Genomic DNA, 24,804 nt, shown 5'->3' on the forward strand with positions numbered 1-24,804 from the left:
CCGCAAAGAGGCATAGTAACCATTATCTCTTTCTCTCTAAGTTTTATGGTGAATTGTACTTGCTGTGGACTGTCTTAGGCAGTTCATAATAATTCCTAATAAATAAACTTGGTTGGCAGACTGTGTCTCCTTCACGTATGCTCAGGCTGAGCTGACTCTTCAAGGCCGTGTGTCATCTAACAGCTACTCACTTCTACTCTGCTTCGATTGAAGAAATCTATAAAGCAGTCCCCCAGCGCTCAGTACATACATTTATATCCCATTAATGTTTGGAACAGAATTCCAGAAGAGCCAGTCGATTTGAATGAGCAGTTCTGCAAAATCTATTCACTTCCTTGGAGACATCTTTCCCTCCAGTCCTCTTTCATTACACCAGGCTCATATTTATTCAGTATTTAAACTCTCCTGAAGATCCTGGCAGCTAGGGAGTCCAATTTGTGAGAATATAAAGCCTGCTTATGCTTAGAGAAAGCAAAGATACTTACCTGTAGCAGGTGTTCTCTGAGCACAGCAGGTATCAATAATAATAAAACCCTAAGCGCGCATGCGCATTCCTACCTCTGTGATCCCTGCCTCTGTGATATGTAGCTCCATGGCCCCGCATGCGCAGTAGAAGGAGCCTGTGGCATTTTGTGTGCGGCAGTTTTATGCGCATGCAGAGGCACGGAGTTTGAAGTGGCACACACCACAGCGGCAATTCCCTAGAGCAAGGGTGTCCAACCTGCGGCCCCGTGAAGTATTTTGTGCAGCCCCGGTTGAGGGCGATGCAGCGTTTTCCTCTGCTGCCCCCGGGTGTTTACCATCTTGCCGGCTCCCTCCTCTGTCTTGCTGCAGCGTTTGCGCGGCCCCAGAAACATTTTTTTCGGCCAATGCGGCCCAGGGAAGCTGCCGAGCAGGGAGAAATCGCCGACTAGGGAAGATCAACGCAGTGGCAGCAGTCCTGACCCGCCAACCCCCCATTCCTTACCCAAAGCAGCAGTGGCAGCGCTGTAAACAGGCTGTACGCAGCAAGCCCTTCAGGGCCTTTCCTATGCCACATCACTTTGGATGTGGTAGAAGAAAGGCCCTGTCAGGGATGGCCGCAAACAGTCTGTTGACAGCGCTGCCACTGCTGCTTTGGGTTTGTGAGTCAGGATTGCTGCCGCTGCTACTGATATTTGGGTGGGGAATGAAAAAGATGCCTGATTAGGAGTTGGGGCCTGGGTTCGTGAAAAGAGAGACATGGGATAGCCACTGGAAAGTGGAAGCCATAGCTGGATTGAGGAAAGGGCAAGGGATCCCTTAGCTGGCACAGCTGGAAGGTGGCTTCAGTGAGGGTCTGGGCAGGGAGAGAGAGAGAGAGAAAGAAAGACAGACAGCGGGAGAGAGAGAAATAGAAAGAAAGAAAGATAGACAGGGCAGGGAGAGAGAGAGAGAGAAATAAAGAAAAAAGATAGATGGGGCAGGGAGAGAGAAAAAGAAAGAAAGACAGACAGATAGACAAACATCTGTTCTAGCACCCGTTAATGTAATGGGTTTAAACATCAGGCGGCAATCCAGCACCAAGGGTGAGCGAACGGGGTTCAGAGGGGAGACAGGACGCGTTTGCCTGTTGTGTAGCTGGGCAGGTGTGTGCGGGCAGCTGGCCACAGCTAGATTGAGGAAAGGGCAAGGGATCTCTTAGCTGGCACAGCTGGAAAGCGGCTTCAGTGAGGGTCTGGGCACTGAGAGAGACAGACAGAAAGAAAGACAGCGGGAGAGAGAAAAAAAAGAAAGAAAGAAAAATAGACGGGGCAGGGAAAGAGAAAGAAATAAAATAAGATAGACGGGGCAGGGAGAGAGAGAAAAAGAAGGAAAGGAAAAAAGATAGACGGGGCACTAGTACAGTAAATTCTCACAACCTGCTCGCCTCCCCTAGTTGTCTTCTTATCTTTTTTACTGTACTGATGATCCCATGCATTGACGTCAGGCAGGAATGCACTTGCATATTATTATTATTATTATTATTCTTTATTCTTATATGCATGATGGGGGAAATACCTCAGAAATTTAAAGTGACAGTACACTTGGCAGTGTCAGCATCAGGCTCCATGGATGACATCACCCATATGTGAGAATATATGCATGCTGTCCGTGGACAACAACTGCTACAGGTAAGTATCTTTGTTTTATCACCACACATAGTACCTTTTATTTTAAGACTTTCAAAGCTGAGGTAAAAACGTAGCTTTTTACACAAGCTTACAATGCCTAAACTAGTTTTATGACAAATACCCTGTGTCACCATGCTTCTACTCCCTAAATCCCCACTTAATTTCCATGATCTTACCCAATTTTCTCCTTCATTTTCCCTTAGTGCGATTAATATTATTTTATAGGTTTGATAGAACCTCTCTCATAACTTATTATTTGAAGTTCCTTTCTCTCACTTTTTTTAGATATCATTTCAAGTTTCAAGTTTCAAGTTTATTAAGTATTTTGATTTATCGCCTATTCAAAATTCAAGGCGATGTACAAGTAAATAAAATTTTTGGTAACATACTTACAATTATTAAATTAAAAAATGATAATCTTATATATACAAATTACAGTACATTTATAGGGTATTTCTACAAACTATAATGAAACAAAAGGAAAATTATTTAATGGTTACATTCAGTATTAAAATCGTTAATTCAAGGGAAAAACATTAGGAAGGGAGACGAAGACAATTGACCTAGTAATTAGATTAAGAATGCGAAGAATTTAATCATTAAAGGCATCTATAAATAGAAAACTTTTAAGTTCAGACTTAAATTTTGCCAGGTTTTTTTCTTGTCTTAGGTACAGTGGAAGGTTGTTCCAAGATTGAGGGGCTGTTATAGAAAAGATTGTGTTACGCCTTGTGTTAATAACTTTTAGTGAAGGAATTGCTAATAGGTGTTGGTCTTGAGATCTAAGAGATCTAGAGGTAGTATAAGGTATCAAAAGTCTAAATATAAAGGCTGGGGTTTTATGTTCTAAAGCTTTAAAGATGAGTAAACATTGTTTAAATAATATTCGATGTACTACTGGATTTTAAGGTCATTTCCAGACTTCCTTGTTTTCCAGGCATTTTTTTCAATTTGTTTCACACATTCATGCTAATAAAATCTATAAAGTTCTTTAGAATGTTTTATTGTATGATAATAGATATGAAGACCCTTTCTTATCTAGATTGCTGAGAAATGAATAGAACCTTTTGTTAAATATAATAGATTTAGAATAAGGTTGTTTTGAGTGCTTGTAGACTTGCCACCATGTGCTTTGGGGGCAGCCATTTTGAAAATATAGACATGAGCAACACTTAGGGCTCCTTTTACTAAGGTGCGCTAGCAGTTTTAGTGCACACTTCGTGCATGCTACAATACCGCATATGCTAAATGCTAACACCTCCATAGAGCTTGCGTTAATATTTTTCATTTAGCGCATGGTTAGCATGCGCTAATCTTTAGCATGCACTAAAAACGCTAGCGCACCTTAGTAAAAGGAGCCCCTAGAAGGAAAATGGTGATTTCATGACTTGTCAAAGTCCCTTATGAGAGACTCCTTAGGAAAATAGAGTATTGGAATGCATGGCGGTGCCCTGTTGTTAATTGCAAACTAGCTAAAGACAGGAAACAGAGAATAGAACTGAATGCCCCAAGGAACTGTGTTGAATAATAGGGAAATGTTGAGATGAAACATCATTTGTACAAATACTAATCATTCTAGTTTTTTGTTAGATATTTCCTGCTGTTCTTCTCAGGTTTCAGCAGAATAATGTAGCACTTGGGCATAAAGATACAGCCCAGCAATCCAGCACTAGAGGCCAGAATAGTAAATATCTCCACTGCCACCATGTACTTGCCCTTGGTGCTCAAATATGTTGGGATGAAGGAGATCCAGACGCTGCAGAACACCAGCATGCTGAAGGTAATGTACTTGGCCTCATTGAAACTGTCAGGTAGATTTCTTGCTAGGAAAGCCACGATGAAGCTGACACCAGCCAGAAATCCCAGGTAACCCAGAACACAGTAAAATGCAACTATTGACCCTTCATTACACTCAATTAATATTAATCCAATTTCTGATCTCATATTAAAATACGGGAATGGGGGAGCAGTGGACAACCAGACAACACACAAGAGGGTTTGTATAAGGAAGCAGAAAACAATTATAGAGTTAGAGATCCTGGAACCCATCCATTTCCGGAGCTTGCTTCCAGGTTTGGTGGCTTGGAAGGCTATGACCACAGTGATAGTTTTTGCTAGTATGGATGAGAGAGAAATGGAAAAAATGATTGCAAAAACAGTCTGTCGGAGAAGACAAGTCACTTTTTCAGGACGTCCAATGAATACCAAGGTGCAGAGGAAGGAGAGCATGAGGGACATAAGGAGAATATAGCTGAGGTTCCGGTTGTTGGCTCTGACTATGGGAGTGTCTCGGTAATAAATAAAGAAACTCAGAATGACAGCAGTGATTAAAAAAAAGACAATGCTGATAAGAGTCAAAGCTATGCCCAAAGGCTCTTCATAGGATAGGAAGGTTATAATTTTGGGGATGCAGGTGTCTCTGTCGGAATTGGACCATTGGTCCTCTGGGCATGTTGTACAGCTATCCATATCTGTGAATGAAAAATATTGTCTCATTATCTCATAAATAACATCAGTTACAGGATTGCAAATGAACACTTTTCCCTCATATTAAAGGATATTTCAAAATCAGTTTTTAGCAGACAGTAACAAACATTAAACAAGTAACAATGAGTTTCCTACAAATCTTATTCTGCATTATCTGTTAGAAGTGCTTGTGCCTGAAACGTTTGGTTTTAACAGACTCCAAATCTCTTACACCAGGGAGGTAGAATTTTGTTGGCAGTATCCAGCTCATGTTTTTCGATTAGACAGAGTGGTCCACTAAGACATGGGAAGGTCCATTTTAAATAGACCACTGAGATCACAGCTGAGACAGATAGATCAGGACATGCTCAACTCTATGAGGGTTTTATAGAAAACTCTGCAGGAGACAGACATTGGGGAAGCCATTGCTTGCCCTGTATTGGTAGCATGGAATGTTGCTACTATTTGGGGATTCCGGAATCTTTCTACCCTTTGAGGATTCTGCATGGAGTGTTGCTACTCTTTGGGGATTTTACATGGAATGTTGCTACTATAAGGGGATTCTGAAATCTTTCTACTCTTTGGGGATTCCCTATGGAATGTTGCAACTATTTGGGGATTCTGGAATCCTTCTACCCTTTGAGGATTCCACATAGAGTGTTGTTACTACTTTGGGGATTCCCTATGGAATGTTGCTACTATTTGGGGATTCCAGAATCTTTCTACCCTTTGAGGCTTCGGCATGAAGTGTTGCTACTATTTGGGGATTCCACATGGAATGTAGCTACTATTTGGGAATTCTGGAATCTTTCTTCTCTGTGGGGATTCCATATGGAATGTTGCTACTATTTGAGGATTCCACATGGAATGTTGCTATTATTTGGGGATTCCGCATGGAATGTTGTGACTATTTGGGGATTCTGGAATCTTTCTACTCTTTGGGGATTTCACATGGAATGTTGCTACTATCTGGGGATTCTGGAATCTTTCTACTCTGTGGATTCCGCATAGAGTGTTGCTACTATTTGGAGATTCTGGAATCATTCTGCTCTTTGGGGATTCTGGATGGAAAGTTGCTACTATTTGGGTTCCTACCAGGTACTTTTGACCTGGATTGGCCACTGATGGAAACAGGTAACTGGGCTAGATGGACCACTGATCTGACCCTGTATGGCTGTTCTTATATATTTACCAGCATATATCTTCCTCTCGTAAATGGTACAACATCCACATTTAGAAGTGTCATTTTACCAATCTATACATGCATGTGAGGTTGCAATTTTTCCTTTTTTTTATTTTGTAAGTGGAAATAGGCCATGGGAGATTAAGGAGAAATACACCCCAAGTTAGGGTTACCAGATTTCTAGGAAAACCTGACATGTCCTCTTTTTAGATGACTGTGCAGGTGCCCAAATGGACTTTCTAAAACCTAGCAGTTTGTCTAGGTTTTGGAAAACCCCGACGAGCTCCGGACACATCTGGAGGGCTGTGAGCATGTGCAGATGATGTCACACTCATCCACGTATGCTCCAGGCCCACCCTACATGGCCGAAGGTTGTCGGGGAAGACGAGAGGAGGCTTTGTGAGGCTGGGGTTGGGGTTGGAATGGGGATGGGCTAGAAGCAGAACAGGGCGGGGCCAAAAGTGGAACAGGCCATGTGTCTGTGGCCATGTGTCTGTGGTTTATTGAACCAATGTTTGGTAATCTTATTCGAAGTCCTTTGTGTAAAACCCTGAGTAACACAAGCACTTGCCTTTGAACTGATGTAAACCCCATATATGTGTATTTCCTATGCATTACTGTAAATCCAAGAACAACAACAGCAATTTATTATTTATATAGTGGTTCTAGACGCAAGCGGCACTGTACATTAAACAGGCAAGAGACAATCTCTGCCTGATAGAGCTTACAATCTAATTATGACAGACACTCAGGACAAAAGGGTGGATCTAAGTATCCTGCTCAATTAGGGTGACTGATGAGGTGAATAAGGTGAGGGACTATGTAGGGAATGTCCAGCAAAAACGGATATTTTACAAGGACCTAAATGCAGTTTCAAAAAAGGTAAGAATAATAGTTTATTTTTTTAACCGCCATACCCGGGAGTTCTAGGCAGTTCATATCAATCGATCATAACACATACAATACAAATAAATAGATATATAAAATTGAAATCATCTAAAAATTTCAGCAAAGTTCAAAGCTTTCAATGGGAAGATCCAACCAATTTATAATAAGAAAAAAATTATTAAGTAAGTAATAAGATACATTAGGATGCCAGTCTGTTAAATAATTGGGGTTTTATTTGCTTTCTAAAATCAAGATAAAAGGAAGCTTCTAACGCAGTTTCGGCAAGCCATGTATTCAGTGTGGCCACCTGAAAAGAAAAGGTTCTGTTGATGGACCTTTTGTAATGACAGGATTTTACTGAGGGATATGCAAACAAGTGTACTCTTCGAGAGCTCTTATTAATGTAGCTCAGGGTAAAATGAGGGGTAAGATAGCCTGGTAGCATGGCAAATACTGTTTTGTAGCAGATACATGAGAACTTAAATAAGACTCTGGATTCCAATGGCAGCCAATGAAGCTTTTGATAGAATGGAGTAATATGCTCCCATTTTTTTTAAACCAAAAATAAGGCAAACAGCCGTATTCTGAACTACTCTCTACTTTTTTTGAGAATTTTCTTAAAAGCACCCAAATATATGATGTTGCAGTAGTCAAGAATACTTAAACTGGAAGACTGAGTTAAGAAGCGAAAAGAGGCTTCATCAAAGTACTTCTTAATGGCGCAGAGCTTCCAAAGCACCAAAATGCTTTTTTTAAAATATTAAATCAGAATTTTTTCCAATGTAGGTAGGCTTTTGGCCTGGATTTGGATACTGCCAGAGATGGAGCCTGTTGCACTGAGTCAGGCAAGAAGATCCAGACATATAGTACAGCAAGGTAAAAGGGACGGAGTCAGCAGTTGGCTGTGGAGGAGAAGGGTACTGCCAAGAGAGACTTGTCTGATGATCAGAGTTCTCAGGGCAGATTGAAGACAGAGATAAGAGAGGAGAGGAACTGAGGAGCTGCAGAAGTTTGAACTGTGTGCAGAAACGGATGGGGAGCCAGTGAAGCAACTTGGCGGAATATGAGATAGAAACATAGAAACATAGAAATTGACGGCAGAAAAGGGCTATAGCCCATCGAGTCTGCCCATACCAATGACCCACTCCCTGACTTTTACTCCCCTATTGATCCCATGTGAATATCCCATTTTCTCTTAAAATCTGACACGCTGTTGGCCTCAATCACCTGCTGAGGCAGCTCGTTCCAATGATCGACCACCCTTTCGGTGAAGAAGTACTTTCTAGCATCACCCTGAAATTTCCCTCCCCTGATTTTCAGCGAGTGTCCTCTGGTTATCGAGGGCCCTGTAAGACTGAAGATATCATCTTTCATCTCTATACGCCCCGTGATATACTTAAAGGTCTCAATCATGTCCCCCCTCTCTCTTCGCTCCTCCAGCGAGTACATCCGCAGTTTTTTTAGTCTTTCTTCATATGTGAGATCCCTGAGCCCCAAGACCATCCTGGTAGCCATTCGCTGAACCGATTCAATTCTCAACACATCTTTCCGGTAGTGTGGTCTCCAGAATTGAACACAATACTCGAGATGAGGTCTCACCATGGATCTGTACAGTGGCATTATGACTTCAGGTTTTCTGCTGACAAAACCCCTACGGATGCAGCCCATCATTTGTCTTGCTTTGGACGAAGCCTTCTCCACCTGATTTGCAGCCTTCATATCATCGCTAATGATCACTCCTAAATCACGTTCTATCGTGGTACTGGACAGGGTTTCACCATTTAGTGTGTAAGTTCTGTATGGGTTTTTTTTGCCTAGGTGCATTACTTTACATTTTTTAGCATTGAAGCTTAGCTGCCAAGTTGATGACCACTGTTCCAACTGCCGTAGGTCCTGCGTCAGAATTCTGCTTAACCATGTCAGAGCCTCTCCCACCCAGTTAAGTAGCATGGAATACTGGGTTCACTCATAGTTTATATCAGGCTTGTCCAACCTTTTTCTTTCTGAGTGGAGGAGTACATAAGAACATAAGAACATAAGAGTGGAGGAGTACATAAGAACATAAGAACATAAGCAATGCCTCTGCTGGGTCAGACCTGAGGTCCATCATGCCCAGCAGTCCGCTCACGCGGCGGCCCAACAGGTCCCGGACCTGTGCAGAAATCCTCTATTTATACCCTTCTATCCTCTTTTCCAGCAGGAAACTGTCCAATCCTTTCTTAAATCCCAGTACCGTACTCTGCCCTATTACATTCTCTGGAAGCGCATTCCAGGTGTCCACCAAACGTTGGGTAAAGAAGAACTTCCTAGCATTTGTTCTGGATCTGTCCCCTTTCAACTTGTTCTTTTATTATTTGACAGTTTGAAGAACCTTTCCTTCTCTACTCTCTCTATGCCCTTCATGATCTTATAAGTCTCTATCATATCCCCTCTAAGTCTCCTCTTCTCCAGGGAAAAGAGACCCAGTTTCTCCAATATCTCAGCGCATGGAAGGTTTTCCATCCCTTTTATCAGACGTGTCGCTCTCCTCTGAACCCTCTCGAGTATCGCCATATCCTTCTTGAGGTACGGCGACCAATATTGGACACAGTATTCCAGATGTGGGCGCACCATCGCCCGATACAACGGCAGGATAACTTCTTTCGTCCTGGTTGTGATACCCTTCTTGATTATACCTAGCATTCTATTTGCTTTCTTAGCGGCCGCTGCGCACTGTGCTGTCGGCTTCATTGTCATGTCCACCATTACCCCAAGTCCCTTTCCTGTGTACTCTCAGAGTAAATTGGAGGTTGCTGCGTTGGTCCTCTGATGGGTTCTCATATGCCTCATATGTCCTGCCTGCCCTGTCCCTGCCTGCCCTGTGCTCTATCCCAGCCTACCACTAGATCACCAGAGGGGAGACAGGGTACAGAGTTTGGCAAAAAGTATGGAGTTGAGTGCAGAGCCTGGCAGGGAGAATTTGGTTCAGAATGCTTTTTTTCTTGTTTTCCTCCTCTAAATCTAGAGTATGTCTTATGGTCAGGTGTGTCTTATGGAGCGAAAAATACGGTAAGTACCTGCAAATAATCTTTACAGTACTTCATACATCTAGCAGCACGATATTCATAGAGCCACATCATGCATAGTTACATGAACTCACTCTGTCATTTTTGAGAATCACACACTCTCTGAGAACTGTCCTCAGCCTTCACCCAATCTCTCTCACTCACTCATATAGCTGCCTCCCCACCAGCATTCAACCAGTTGAACCAGCTTGGAAAAGAGACGGCTGAGGGGAGAGATTATTAAAGTCTACCAAATCTCGAATGGAGTAGAACGGGTAGAAGTGGATCAATTTTTCACTCCACCAAAAATTACAAAGACTAGGGGGTCATTCGATGAAGTGACAGGGAAATACTTTTAAAACCAATAAGAAGAAATTTTTTTTTCACTCAGAGAATAGTTAAGCTCTGGAATGCGTTTCCAGAGGTTATGATAAGAGCAGATAGGTTTCGACAATTTCCTGGAGGAAAAGTCCATAGTTTGTTATTGAGAAAGACATGTGGAAACCAGTGCTTTCCCTGGATCAGTAGTATGGAATGTTGCTACTCCTTGGGTTTTGGCCAGGTACTAGGGACCTGGATTGGCCACTGTGAGAACGGGCTACTGGGCTTGATGGACCATTGGCCTGACCCAGTAAATCTACTATGTTCTTTCCCCTTCCCTGGCTCCAGCAGCAGAAGCCCAGTGGTATTCCTGCTTCCCCCTGTGACTCTGCTGTCTTGTAACTTCAAGTCTAGTGAGAGTTGAAACCACAAGACCAATTCAAACTTTTGGCACCATGCAACTATACTCGCTCGAGGAACGTAGAGAGAGGGGGGACATGATTGAGACTTTTAAATATATCACGGGCCGCATCGAGGTGGAAGACGATATATTCTTTCTTAAAGGACCTTCAACCACAAGAGGTCATCCGCTGAAAATCAAAGGTGGGCAATTTCATGGCGACGCCAGGAAGTATTTCTTCACCGAAAGGGTAGTCGATCATTGGAATGAACTTCCATTGCAGGTGATTAACGCCAGCAGCGTGCTCGATTTCAAAAAGAAATGGGATATGTATGTGGGATCTCTAGCCGGGTGAAGTCTGGGGGTGGGTCATTAACGTGGGCAGACTTGATGGGCTACAGCCCTTTTCTGCTGTCATATTCTATGTTTCTATGTCTATGCATCTCCAAGCTTGCAGAGAGCTGAGCTGCCTCAGGGAAAACAGAATTCTGCTGATCTTCATAAGGCCAGGGAGATAGGATAGAGATGTTTAAATACCCATGTGACATAAATGTGCAAGAGGTGAGTCTCTTTCATTTGAAAGGAAACTCCAGAGTGAAAGACACGGGATGAAGTTAAGAGGTAATAGGCTCAGGCGTAATTTAAGGAAATAGTTTTTTTTACAGAAATGGTTGTAGATGTGTGGAATAGTCTCTGGATAGAGGTGGTGGAGATAAAGACTATGTCTGAATTCAAGAAAACATGGAAAAGGGATGTGTGATCTCTTACAGAGAGGAGGAAATAGTGGATGCTGTGGATGTGCAGACCGGATGGGCATTTGGCCTTTGTCTCCCAACATGTTTCTAGGTTCTATGTAGCTTTTGGAGGGTGGGGTTTTGGACTACAGGCCTTAGGTTGGACTAGGGTTACCATATGATTCCAGAAAAAGGAGGATAGATTGAGACATGCTTTCAGTGGAAGTAAAACCCAGATGACTAAATCCATCCTCTTTTTTTCTGGAGCCATATGGTAACCATAGGTTGGATAAAACTGGTTTTTATAATATACTGTACATCTAATTTTGTACTCAGTTATCTGGATGCCAGCCTTAAATATCTGGATTTTATAGTCATGGCAGCCAGTGTTTAAAAAAACAACCAACTATTGACTGTCAAGGCTGAATATTGACCCAGTACTGAATAATCAGTGGCCAAGGCCATGTCACATTATAATGATATCACTCACCAGTTTGGTTGGAGACCTCTCCCTCTGGGCAGCGGATACAGTCATAGCAGCAGACGGGCTCTCCTTCCTTGGTTAATTTCCTGAACCCAGGAAGGCAACTCGGGCTGCATCTGGACTGCGGACGTGTCTGAGGATTGAGAAAAAAAATCTGAATAACTGGAAGTAACCCTGGGTGGTGACTTTTCAAATGCAGCATTACATTTCTCTCTAAATATGAGCCAATATGAGCTGTGGGTGGCATATTCTTAGAAGTGCCAGAGAGACCAAGAGCGATGGGGCATTGCTTCTTGCTGCCCCTCCCACAGCCCCCCTCCCCTGCGACTATACTGGAGCACCAGGAATGATCAAAGTAGCCACCAGGGGGTTTGGGAATCTTGGGGTTATTTTAGCATCAGTTTGAGTCCTAACGCGACCTGCGATATATCTACCACAATTCACATTAAGCAATTTAAATAGTGATGAGATGGAAAACATTCTTTTAAGGTGGCCTCCAATACAGAATCCAGGCCAAGATGCTTTTAGTTAGTTTGGAGTGGATGTGGATCTGTCCTATCCTTTCTTTTAAGTGGATATTTTTATCGTAAACCGCATTGACCCACTCAAAGGAAGAAGCAGTATATTTATTCCATTTTTTAGCTCATTCTTCCACAGGAGCTCAGAATGGGTTACAAAATAACATCGTGTACACAGTATCAACAACAGAATAAACCATAAACGTCAATGGTTTGTGTCCTGAAAACGGGCAAAACTGAACTTTTAGTTTTTTCACCACACTCAAAGCACTTTGTATACAAGGTACTTCAAGCATTTTCCCTATCCTGCTGGGCTCACAATCTATCTAATGTACCTGGGTCAATGAGGGATTAAGTGACTTGCCCAGGATCACAAGGAGCAGCGTGGGATTTGAACCTACAACCTCAAGGTGCTGAGGCTGTAGCTCTAAACACTACACCCTCATTACACTATTATTTACGGAAATATATAGTACATGTGCAACATTTTTATAAATCACATTCATATATTTGGCATACTCTATGGACCAAGCAGCTCTTATCTGTCATCTACTATGTTACTAGTGTTTCTAAATTGGCGGGAATAAACTGAGATGCATCTGTGAAGACCATGAATGCTGAATGAGCATTCTAGCAGTCTGTTACTGTGCCAGAACAGTGAGTCCCAAGTACCAGGCAGAAACACAAAGAGCTGAGATTGTGATGTCACAATGGTTTGATTGTCCTATTCTTGGCTCACATAAGAATTGCCTTACTGGGACAGACCTAAGGTCCATCAAGACCAACATCCTGTTTCCAACAGTGGCCAACTCAGGTCCCAAGAACCTGGCAGAATCCCAAAGTACAGCAACGTTCCAGAGCTGAGCTTGTGATGTCACAATGGTTTGATTGTCCTATTCTTGGCTCACATAAGAACTGCCGTACTGGGATAGACCTAAGGTCCATCAAGACCAACATCCTGTTTCCAACAGTGGCCAACTCAGGTCCCAAGAACCTGGCAGAATCCTAAAGTACAGCAACGTTCCAGAGCTGAGCTTGTGATGTCACAATGGTTTGATAGTCCTATTCTTGGCTCACATAAGAACTGCCATACTGGGACAGACCTAAGGTCCATCAAGACCAACATCCTGTTTCCAACAGTGGCCAACTCAGGTCCCAAGAACCTGGCAGAATCCCAAAGTACAGCAACGTTCCAGAGCTGAGCTTGTGATGTCATAATGCCTCAATCCACCAATGCCTAACAGCCAACCTCACCAGTGATGTCACAATGACTTGATTGTCCTATATGTGGCTCACAAAGGAGCATAAGAATAGCCATACTGGGACAGACTGAAGGTCCATCAAGTCCAGTATCTTGTTTCCAGCAGTGGCAAGCCTCGATCACAAATACCTGCCAAGATCCCAAGGAGAAAACCAGATTTTATGCTGCTTATCCTTGGAATAAGCAGTGGATTTTCCTAAGTCCATCTTTTAAACCCTGCTAAACTAATTGCCTTCTCCACATTCTCTGGCAATGAATTCCAGAGTTTAAATACATGTTCAGTGAAGAAATATTTTCTCTGATTTGTAGTTTAGTAGCTTCATCGCAAGCCTCATAGTCCTAGTATTTTAGGAACAAGTGATTCACATCTATACTTTCCACTCCACTCAGTATTTTATAGACCTCTATCATATCACCCCTGAGCCATCTCTTTTCCAAGCTGCAAAGCCCTAGCTGCTTCAGTCTTTCCTCATAGGAAGTCATCCCATCCCTTTTATCATTTTTGTCACCCTTCTTTGTAGCTTTTCTAATTCTGCTATATCTTTTTTGAGATATGGTGACCAGAACTGCACACATTTTTTGAAGTGAGGTCATACCATAGAGCGATGGCCATTTTTCTCAATGGAGGAGAGTAAACAGTGGAGTGCCGCAGGGGTCTGTACTTGGACTGGTGCTATTTAACTTATTTATAAATGATCTGGAAATTGGAACGACGAGTGAGGTGATTAAATTTGCAGATGACACTAAACTGTTCAAAGTTGTTAAAACGCATGCGGATTGTGAAAAATTGTAGGCGGACCGTAGGAAACTGGAAGACTGGGCATCCAAATGGCAGATGAAATTTAATGTGGACAAATGCAAAGTGATGCACGTTGGGAAGAATAACCTGAATCACAGTTACCAGATGCTAGGGTCCACCTTGGGGATTAGCGCCCAAGAAAAGGATCTGGGTGTCATCGTAGCCAATACGATGAAATTTTTTTGTCCAATGTGTGGCAGCAGCCAAAAAAGCAAACAGGATGCTAGGAATTATTAAAAAAGGGATGGTTAACAAGACTAAGGGCCTTTTTTACGAAGCTGTTTAGCACAGGGCGCTGCGATAATGGCCCCGAAGCCCATAGAGATTTAAAGGGCTTCGGGGCTGTTGCCCCATGGCAGCCGCAAGTGTGGCTTTGTAAAAGAGGGGGAAATAATGTTATAATGCCACTGTATCGCACCATGGTGTGACCTCATCTAAAGTATTGTGTTCAATTCTGGTCTCCTTATCTCAAGAAAGATATAGTGGCACTAGAAAAGATTCAAAGAAGAGCGACCAAGATGGTAAAGGGGATGGAACTCCTCTCATATGAGGAAAGACTAAAACAGTCAGGGCTCTTCAGCTTGGAAAAGAGACAGCTGAGGGGAGATATGATTGAAGTCTACAAAATCCTGAGTGGAGTAGAACGGGTACAAGTGGATCGATTTTTCACTCCGTCAAAAATTACAAAGACTAGGGGACACTCAATGAAGTTACAAGAAAATACTTTTAAAACCAATTAGAGGAAATTTTTTTCACTCAGAGAATAGTTAAACTCTGGAACGCATTGCCAGAGGATGTGGTAAGAGCAGATAGAGGAGCTAGTTTTAAAAAAGGTTTGGACAAGTTCCTGGAGGAAAAGTCCATAGTCTGTTATTGAGGAAGACATGGTGGAAGCCACTGCTTGCCCTATATTGGTAGCATAGAATATTGCTACACCTTGGGTTTTGGTCAGGTAGTAGGGACCTGAATTGGCCACCGTGAGAACGGGTTACTGGGCTTGATGGACCATTGGTCTGACCCAGTAAGGCTATTCTTATGTTCTTATGTTCTCCAGATCATTGATAAATACGTTAAAAAGCAGCAATCCCAGTACAGACCACTACTGGCCTTTGTGATCATCAAGATTCAGTAATAACCGATGATGAGCATAGGTAGCAGAATGGTTTTTGGTTTGGGGAGGCCCAGGAACTCCGCCCTAGCCCCAGTGGAAGACTGCTAGGAACGGCCATCACCTGCACCCAACTCCACCTTCTACCTCCTCCCGGCATTGTACTTTAAATCTTCAGGGCAGTTGCCATGCAGCATCAATGAGCAGGCCAGAATTAGAATAAAGAGTTCCGGGGCAGGCCTGCTCGTTGATGCTGCGTGGTGGCTGCCCAATGATATAAATTACATCGGGAAATGTTTGGGAGGGCAAGCACCAACTGTCAACCATCGATTGTTGGGGAGACCATGGCCCTTGTTGCCTATCCCATTCCAGCGCCTATGATGAGTAATATTGGGCCACTAGACATTCATCATTGGGGCACCAGAACAAGAAATTCCTGGTTTTTACAAGGTGCCGGTTGTTGAGAAATCCAACCTGAGCTCATCTTCCAGACTTAGACCTCACTGTAGATGGTCTGTGGTGCAAGAGATGGTTGACTACTAACAGATGCAACTCTGGGTTTGCACAAGATCTGAGAAGTTGACAACCTGACCATCTGTTTTTGAATGTCCACAACATTTGTGGTCATGGGTAAAATAATTTCAGTCAAATGGTGGCGGAAATGAAGAATAACGTTGAAGGACATTGGGACTTCAGAGGTGATTCACCAAACAGTGGAACACATTATCAATATACTGTATGTCCACTTACATGTTTGCCTGGTGGTCTTGAGTCTTTATACACTGCATTGGTCTCCTCTATAGACTGATTTAATCAACAGTTAAACATGTGCTACGAAGAAGTATATATGATTGCTCAATTCACGGCCAGTGTTAGACTTGCTGGGACCCAGGACAAGTGTTAGACTTGCCGGACCCCAATTCCTCTCATCCCTGCCCCCTCCCCTGATTTCACCATCCACAAAATGCTCTCTCATCCAGCATCTTCCCTTTCCTCCTCCTCCTTCTTCCCCCTTCCCATCCCCCTGGGTCCACCAAATACCCTGTCATCTAGCATCACTCCCTTCATTTAAAAATAAACTGCTCTAGGTGGCCCAGTGGACCAGGATGTCCTTGCCGTCTCACACCACCATGTTCTCAAGCTCCACTCACTTTTTAAAATGAAAGAAGTCTCTAGAGTGGCAGTGATTTTCTAGTGCTGCTGGCAGCTTCCTTGGTGCTCTTCCTCTGCTATGGTCTGCTCCCCCTCCAAATCAACTTCCTGTATCCACTTGGGAGAATAACACCAAGGAAGCCGCCATCACTGCTAGAGAATAGACCATGCCAGCAACCCTTTTACATTTTAAAAAAGTGAGAGTGGGAGCTTTAAAACCAGGTGGGGAAAAGGGAAGTACATTTTGGTCCATGGGGCCCCCTTAGAGCTATAAGGCCCAGGGCACTTGCCCTGTTTCCCCACTACCTAATCATCGGCCCTGGCTCAATTAGTGCATACTATTGTTTATTACTTTCGAAAAGGTTGGGGGGGGGGGGGAATGAATGGAAAAGGCAGGGGAGGTACCAGAAGATAAGCCATGGCTAATACCATGGGTGGCTTATCTTCTGATTTTTAAACATAGGCCGCTCTTTTCTGCAGCCTATACATGGGTGAGGCCTATATGTGGGGAAACACGGTACTGTTGTTAAAAGTGCAAATAGTGACCTCTGGTGGCAAAAGGAAGCAATTACATGGAGGGACATTTTCGATATTACATCTAAATCTGAGTTCATATGTTTTGTGAAAGATGTACTGTACATATATCTAGTACCAAAGATGCCCATTTTCCAAAACTTCAAAATGTCTATCTTGGGGTTGTTGTTTTTTCCCCAAAAATGGATGCGTTCGTGTTCAGTGCATCTATCTTTTTGAACCATTTTCAAAAAAAGAACATCCAAAGCAAAAAATACACCTAACAAGCCATTGGTATGTAGGAAAGTCTAGCAATTTTAATGGACTAGCCACACTAACAACTCAGCAGAGCAGTAAGGCACTCTAGGGAGTACTGTAGTGAATTTCACATAAAGTCCAAGGTACACATCTCACCAGAGCCTCCTTATATTGTATGGTGAGCCCTCCAAGACCCACCCTAAAACCTATTAGACCCAACTGTGCACCACACCCTGCAGGTGACACCTATATGTGGGTAGAGTGGGATTAAGAAAATACATATATAACAATATAAAAAATAAAACTATAGTCCTGGAATGCCGTAACAATATACACAAATAAGCCAAAATAATTATTCATTTACTGTATTTTTCGCTCCATAAGACACACTTTTTTCCACCCAGAAGTAGGTGGAAATGTTGGTGCATCTTATGCAGCGAAGATAACTTTTTTAAACACCCCCACCTACCCCATCATATCTTTTTAAATGTCCCTTTAAATGTCCCGCTCGTTGGGGGTATGTGGATTCACTGCCATCTGTCCCCCGCCGCCGCTCCCCACCCGCCTGCCTGACACCACCGCTGCTCCCTGCTCACCACCACTAATCCCTGCTTGTCGCCGCTGCGCCACAACTCCTTCTTGAACTAAATGCTCTATAGGATCCTTGTTGTGAAAGTTTACCTGAAAACATAAACTACTTACAGGAGTTCGACATATGTTTTCCCTGGTTTTCTCAAAATATGAGATTGACACTTACTTCCTTTTGCCATTGGAGGGCAGCACTAAGCAGTTGTGTGTACAGTTTGAATGACTGGGTACATTATTTGAATGATAGTTTGTACTACTGATGACATTGCTCAACACATGAGAAAAGTTTTTAAAACACCTGAATAAAAGGAAAAATGAATAAACCATAAAATATATTTTTTTCAAAATGAAATGTTTTGGCCTACATACAACTACTAAGTTAAAGTGCTTAAATTTAATTGAGTTTGCAGTAGAAATGTTAGGCTTCTAAATGTGGCTGAAAAGAGAGGCCCAACTTAGATGCCTAAATTTAGGTAAAAAGCAGCCTTGGTATTGTTATATATAGCCCCCCCTCCTTTTTACTAAACCATGGGAGAAGTTTCTAGCGCAGTGCTAAATGATCTGACACTAATAGTAATCCTTTGAGCATTGGAGCATCATTAGAGCATTTAACACCCTGGGCCACGGTATAAACCTCTACCATGGCTTTGTAAAACAGGTCCTCTATTTGTAACCACATGCACGATATGAGTGTGGTTTAGTGTCTTCCATCTTGTTTTTGTGTTACTCAAATCTGACCTGTGAAAATGGCTCCTCCCACATGATCGCCTTCTCATTAATGGTAAAATCCTTCCCCGGTGCAGCATAAGGGTTATAATGTCCAACTATATCATTTCTCCGTGTATCATTGGGTAGGGTGAAGATTTTTATAATATCATAACCAATGGTGAGTTCACTGTTCTCATCAAAAAAGATTTCTTCACCCAGAACATTCTTAAAGTGGAGGTTCTTCAGATAACGATGAAGCTAATGGAAAAGCAAATTAATTTTAGTGGAGGGATATATTACTAAATTCAAGCACATACAATCTCAACTTGATTTTAAGAATGGGTTTCCTTTAGAAGCAACATGAAAACAGTGACATGTTTCCGTACACACATTATTTAATTTCTTGCTCTATAGAAATTTGAGGGATGTGCCCTATGAACATTTTTAGTTTGGTTTGTCTTTAGTTCAATCACCTGTTTGGTTCATATTTCTATTATTCACACAACGGGAAAAACAATTTTGCACTTAATAAACATAGAAACATGATGGCGGATAAAGGCCAAAAGACCCATCCAGTCTACCCATCCGCAGTAACCATTATCTCTTCCTCTCTCTAAGAGATCCCACATGCCTATCCCAGGCTTTCTTTTTTTTTTTTTAAGTTCAATCTATTTATTGAATTATTTATATAAAGGAAGTAACAAATAAACACAGTTCAGGAAGGTAAACAACATCAAAAGATATACACATATCGAGGTAGATGTAGCAACTGTCAGGAAACAAGCGAATTGATCAAATAGACTAAGTAAATGTCAATGGGTTTCCAAATATTAATACGATTAGGAGTCATCTGTCCGTAGTCCAATTTATCTGCAGCATGTTGTTCAAATCGTTTAAAGAGGCATATGGAGTTCCACCAAAAGGTGTAATTCAGTAAAGATGCAGATTTCCATTGCAGAGAATTTGTTGAATAGCAAAAGATATTATTATATCAATTAATGTTAGATCGCATGTACAAAGATTAAAGCAAGGATGCAAGGAACGCATTATAATAATATCAAAAGATAAATCTGCAGTACAATTTGAAATGGAACATATGAAAGACCATATTTACATCCAGAAAGGTTGGATCATGGGACATGAAAAGAACATATGTGGGAGCGTACCTTGGGATTTTGAACAACGTCTGATATTAATTTTGCTTTTTTCATCTTATAAGGTGTCCAGACGGCACATTAAAAATAATAGAGATTGGGACATGCTAGCAGATAGTAATGGTCTATTAATTTTAGACCATAATTTAGTCCATTCTTTATCTGTGAGTTGTATGTCGAGATCTTGTGACCGCTTATTAACAATGTCAATAGAAAGGTAAAATTGGGAATCTCTGAACATTTTATAGTAGAATGATATGGCTTTACCTGTAGATGTAATTAAATTACTCCATTGCATTAAACAGGAGACCTCTGAAAATTGTATATTAGCAAGCAGTGAGGTAAGAGTTGCCCATTGATTCCGTTTCGAGGATAAGGCAGGGAATTGAAGGCAAAAATTTGGAAAGGATAACAATTCAGAATCATGAAATAAATTTTTAACTTGCAGATACCATTTACTTTCCAATATTTCCAGTTTAAGCAGCGTTTGTTATATTTTAGCATAGGCTTATTCCACAGAGCCATACTTTTGTGAGTGAAACGTTTGGTAGCTATACTGTCTAGAATTCTTAAGGGAGATAGAGTTGCAGTAAAAAGATTGAGGTGTTTGAGATGGGGTGGTATGTAGAACATGGTAGGCAGAACATTGATAGGTACTGGATTATTTAATGAAACTTCCAAGTTTAGCCAAGAAGGAGTAGATTTGGAACTTTTAGAGGGATCATGAGTTATCCAATAGGAGCCATATTTAGCTAGGGAAGCCAAATGATATTTGTAAAAATTAGGTAGGTTACCCCACCCTGGAATTTAGTAGCTTTTAATTTATCTAGTGCTATTTTTGTTTTTTATGTTGCCATAAAAAGGCAGATAATTTTTGATCTATCTAGCGATATATTGATTACATAGGCTAGGAAGCATGGTAAGTTTATATATGATTTGAGGTGCAAATGTCATTTTGATTGCTGAAACATGGCCCCACCAAGTAATATATAAAGGTGACCATTTAGATATTTGTATAACTAATTTTTTCAATTTGGTAATATTGGTTTCCATGGTTACATCAAAATCTTTATGTACATATGTACCCAAATATTTTATTGGAGAGGTGGACCAGGAGAATTGAAATGCATCAATATCTGAACGGGATACTAGATCATTAAGAGGGAATAAATACTGATTTTCCCCAGTTAACTTTGTATCCAGAATGTGAGGAATATAGTTCGGTTAGGGGAATAAAGGCGGAAAGAGATGATGATAGGTTCTTGAGGAATACCATAATATCGTCAGCATAAGCTGCAATCTTGAGTTCTCCAGAGAAGGAAACGATGCCTTGTATTTGATTAGATTGTCTAATGGCCGATATTAAATGTTCTAAAGAAAGATTAAATAATAATGGGGATAGAGGACAGCTCTGTGTTCCACGTTTCAATATGATTGATCCAGTAAGAGAATCATTTATCAAGATTCTAGATGATGGGTGCCAGTATAATGTATGTATCCAAGATACAAAATTGTCTCCAAAGTTAAACTATCTCAGAACCTTCAGTAGGAACTCCCATTCAACCCTATCAAATGTTTTTTCAGCATCTATGGCGAGCCCCACTATAGGCTCTGAGATGGTCTTGGCAAAGCCACAAACATTATGCAGTATTCTAAGATTATCTCCAATATATCGATGTTTGATAAATCCTACTTGATCTGGTAATATTAGAAGTTCAATCACTTTATTTATTCGGTTAGCAAGGATCTTTGCAAGGATTTTATAGTCCAAATTAAGTAGGGATATCGGTCTATAGTTTCCAACCTGGGTAGGATCTATGTCTGGTTTAGGAAATATTACTATATTAGCTTCTGCAAAATTGCATTGCATTTCCAGGTGTAAATGAATATAGTTATAGTATTGTAATATGTGAGGGAATAATTGGGAGGAATAAGTTTTATAGAATTCATTTGTAATGCCATCTGGCCCAGGAGTTTTGTTAGAAGCAAGTGTAGATATTGTTGTTAGTATTTCTTGAGAAGAGATTGGTAATTCTAATTCTTTTTTGAGATGGGGTGGTATTGTTGGGTGAGAGATGTTGTTTAAATAATTGGATATGTCGCTTATCAAGGATCTGGATTCTGATTGAAATAATTGAGAATAAAATTTTTCAAATTCCGAGCTATCAGCTTGATCAAGCAAGGGTTGATTGAGTGAATTCTTAATGGAAGAAAAATGAAACCTCTCCTTTCTCCTTTTAAATATTGTGCTAATGAATGCCCCATTTTATTTCCACCAATATAGTGTCCTGATTTTAGAATAAAAATATCTTTGTTATCCAATCTAAAAGTGAGTGTATTGTATTCGTATTTCTTTTTTATAAGTTGTATGCGGAGTCCCATGTCAGTTGGATTATATATATATTTGGTTTCAATGTTTAGTATCTCAGATTCAAGATCTTTAAGGCCATTAAACTTATTACTTCCCCTCTCAGTGAGGCTTTATATGATTCCCAAATTGTAGCCTGAGATAAGTGAGGATCTGAATTGATACGAAAAAATTCCGTTGTAAAGGAGCAAAGTTTTTGATTAGTGATTTCATCAGTTAGTATGATATTATTAAGTCTCCAGGTATGTTTGATTTGCGATACATTGGGATATTTTAATATATAGTGAAACTGGTGCGTGGTCCGATATGAGAATGGGGTTATTAATAGTGTGAAGAATGGAGGGCAATAAGTATGAAGAAATTAAAAAATAATCCAATCTGGCGTAAGTGTTATGTGGGGCTGAGAAGTATGTATATTCACGGCCAGTTGGTTTTAAGGTTCTCCAGGGATCGATTAGATTGTAGTTTATCATGAGAGTTTTGATTTCTTCCAAGGTCTTAGATTTGGATGTTCTACAAGTAGAAGTTTTATCTAAAATTAGGTCCAATGGTTGATTATGATCTCCACCTAGTATAATTGGGATATATGGATAATTTAATAGAACATTCTGTAAAATATGATAAAATTGAGGGATGAACACAGAAGATTTAGAATCAGAAAATAATATTAAATATTGAACTAGGCCTGTACTGGGCAGACTTGCACGGTCTGTGTCTGTGTAAGGCCGTTTGGTGGAGGATGGGCTAGGGAGGGCTTCAATGGCTGGGAGGGTGTAGATGGGCTGGAGTAAGTCTTAACAGAGATTTCGGCAGTTGGAACCCAAGCACAGTACCGTGTAAAGCTTTGGATTCTTGCCCAGAAATAGCTAAGAAGAAAAAAAAAAAAAAATTAAATTGAATCAGGTTGGGCAGATTGGATCGACCATTCAGGTCTTTATCTGCTGTCATCTACTATGTTACTATGAAGAATAGTCATATGAATTAAAAGGCAGTATAGTTTCAATAAGCATCATAGCAAGCATTCTAGCAAAAAGGAAGGAAATTGATAGTACCTGATATGTGTGATACAAAAAGCACTGAAACTTTCTGAACTAATAAGAAAACCAAAATGTCACCTCAGAAAAAGGCAAACAGTGCAAGAGAGATGGCATTTTAATCAGAAGAAAAAATCTGGGTGGGTTTGAAAACCTTCATAGGCAGACCATCACGCCAATTGGCACCTCCAGAGACTGGCAGAGGTAAAATGGAACAAGAATTTCATGTGCCCTACACAGCTATGGAGAGAAATTTTCAGATTATTAAAACAGAGATATACTATTGCATTTTGATTGATTTAGTATATTGTTGAAGTTCTGCTGGTTCAAGATATGTGGCAGTTTTGTTATTGTGGGTAACTAGCATTTTAGCCAGATATAAGAGACCAAATCTGGCTCCAATGTCCTTCAGATCCTGTCGTTATAAGAACAATTTCCTATGGGCTGCCGTCGACTTAGCGAGATCAGGAACAATAAGGATTTTCTTGCCTTGGAAGAGTAGATGTTTCTTTTCTTATCCAGTGGTAAGGAGTTATAATGCATGTTGGTATCTCTATACCTTGGCTACTATAGGCCTAGGTGTTTTCTGATGTGAAGAGAGTCTTGAAGGGACATGGTGTGCTCTTTCTTGCTCCAGTGGAATATCAAACTTTAGATCCAGAAGTGTAGGCAGTAGATCAGTGAGAAAAGCAATAGTATTTGAACCTTCAGCAGATTCTGGTATTCCCAAAATTCTTATGTTGCTACGCCTACTTCTGTTAGAGAGGTCTTCCAAATCAGTTTTCAGCGCGGCAATATCCCGCTCATGTTTAGGGATATCATAATCAAAAACAGAATAAAGATACGGTATGTCTATTACCTTATTCTAAACAATCAAGAACTTTAAGTAAGATCATTCAAAGACATTGGTCGATCTTATCAATATTTCCCCAACTTCAAGAATATCCAAAGTTTGCTTACACAAGGGGTAAAAACTTAGGTGAAATACTAAAACAGAATAAATGTAAAACACAAAATATAAATGAGGACAGTGGAGGACATCAAGCATGTGGTTACTGCAAGTACTGCATCAATGTATATCAGAATCAGTCATTGATAATACCAAAAACAAAGAAAAACTTTTACATCAGAGGTAAAACAGACTGCAATATGCAAGCAGTCATATACTGTATCGTTTGCCCCTGTGGATTATACTATATTGGACATAGAAAACGCAAAATTAAAATTTGGGTAGCAGAACATTTAAATTGCATCCACACGGGGAAAATGCAGGCACCTTTAACAGAGCATTGGATCAATAATAAACACACAGAAGAAGAATTAAAGGTTACAGTCCTACTGCACATACAAGAATTTAAGAGTGGTGATATAAGTATGTATCTCTTGCGAAAGGAACAGCATTTCATTTACCAATGGGGCACATTAGAACCAGGAGGTTTAAACACAGATATCCAATGGGTTTAGATTAAGATCCCTCCTACAAGTGGATAAGCGAATCAGGAATCTTTATTTCAAATGTTGAGATACAGAAGGGTTATCCAATGAGATTTCACGTTTAGCAATATAACCCACTTCTGTAACATGCATCCGCCATTTTGTATCGGTTAATAGAAGATGCAATTAAGAAGAGAGAACGCCAACATGATTGGTGGTGACGGATTTAACAACTTTTAAGATATAAAAGATTAAGA

The 24,804-nt window shown here is 40.9% G+C and overlaps 1 protein-coding gene across 1 annotated transcript in view; it reads right to left on the minus strand.

Moving 5' to 3' along the window:
* Positions 1-3,707: 3,707 nt before the first annotated feature.
* Positions 3,708-24,804, minus strand: part of LOC117368629 (vomeronasal type-2 receptor 26-like) — a 61,454-nt gene continuing 40,357 nt past the window's right edge. Inside the window, exons 3-5 of the mRNA XM_033962358.1 lie at positions 18,588-18,815; positions 11,659-11,785; positions 3,708-4,603 (exon numbers count right to left, since the gene is read on the minus strand). Coding sequence (XP_033818249.1) covers positions 3,708-4,603; positions 11,659-11,785; positions 18,588-18,815 — 1,251 coding nt within the window. The remainder of the gene's footprint in view (positions 4,604-11,658; positions 11,786-18,587; positions 18,816-24,804) is intronic.

The sequence above is a fragment of the Geotrypetes seraphini genome, chromosome 10 (genome assembly GCF_902459505.1).
Source record: "Geotrypetes seraphini chromosome 10, aGeoSer1.1, whole genome shotgun sequence".
In the NCBI taxonomy this organism is placed as follows: Eukaryota; Metazoa; Chordata; class Amphibia; order Gymnophiona; family Dermophiidae; genus Geotrypetes; species Geotrypetes seraphini.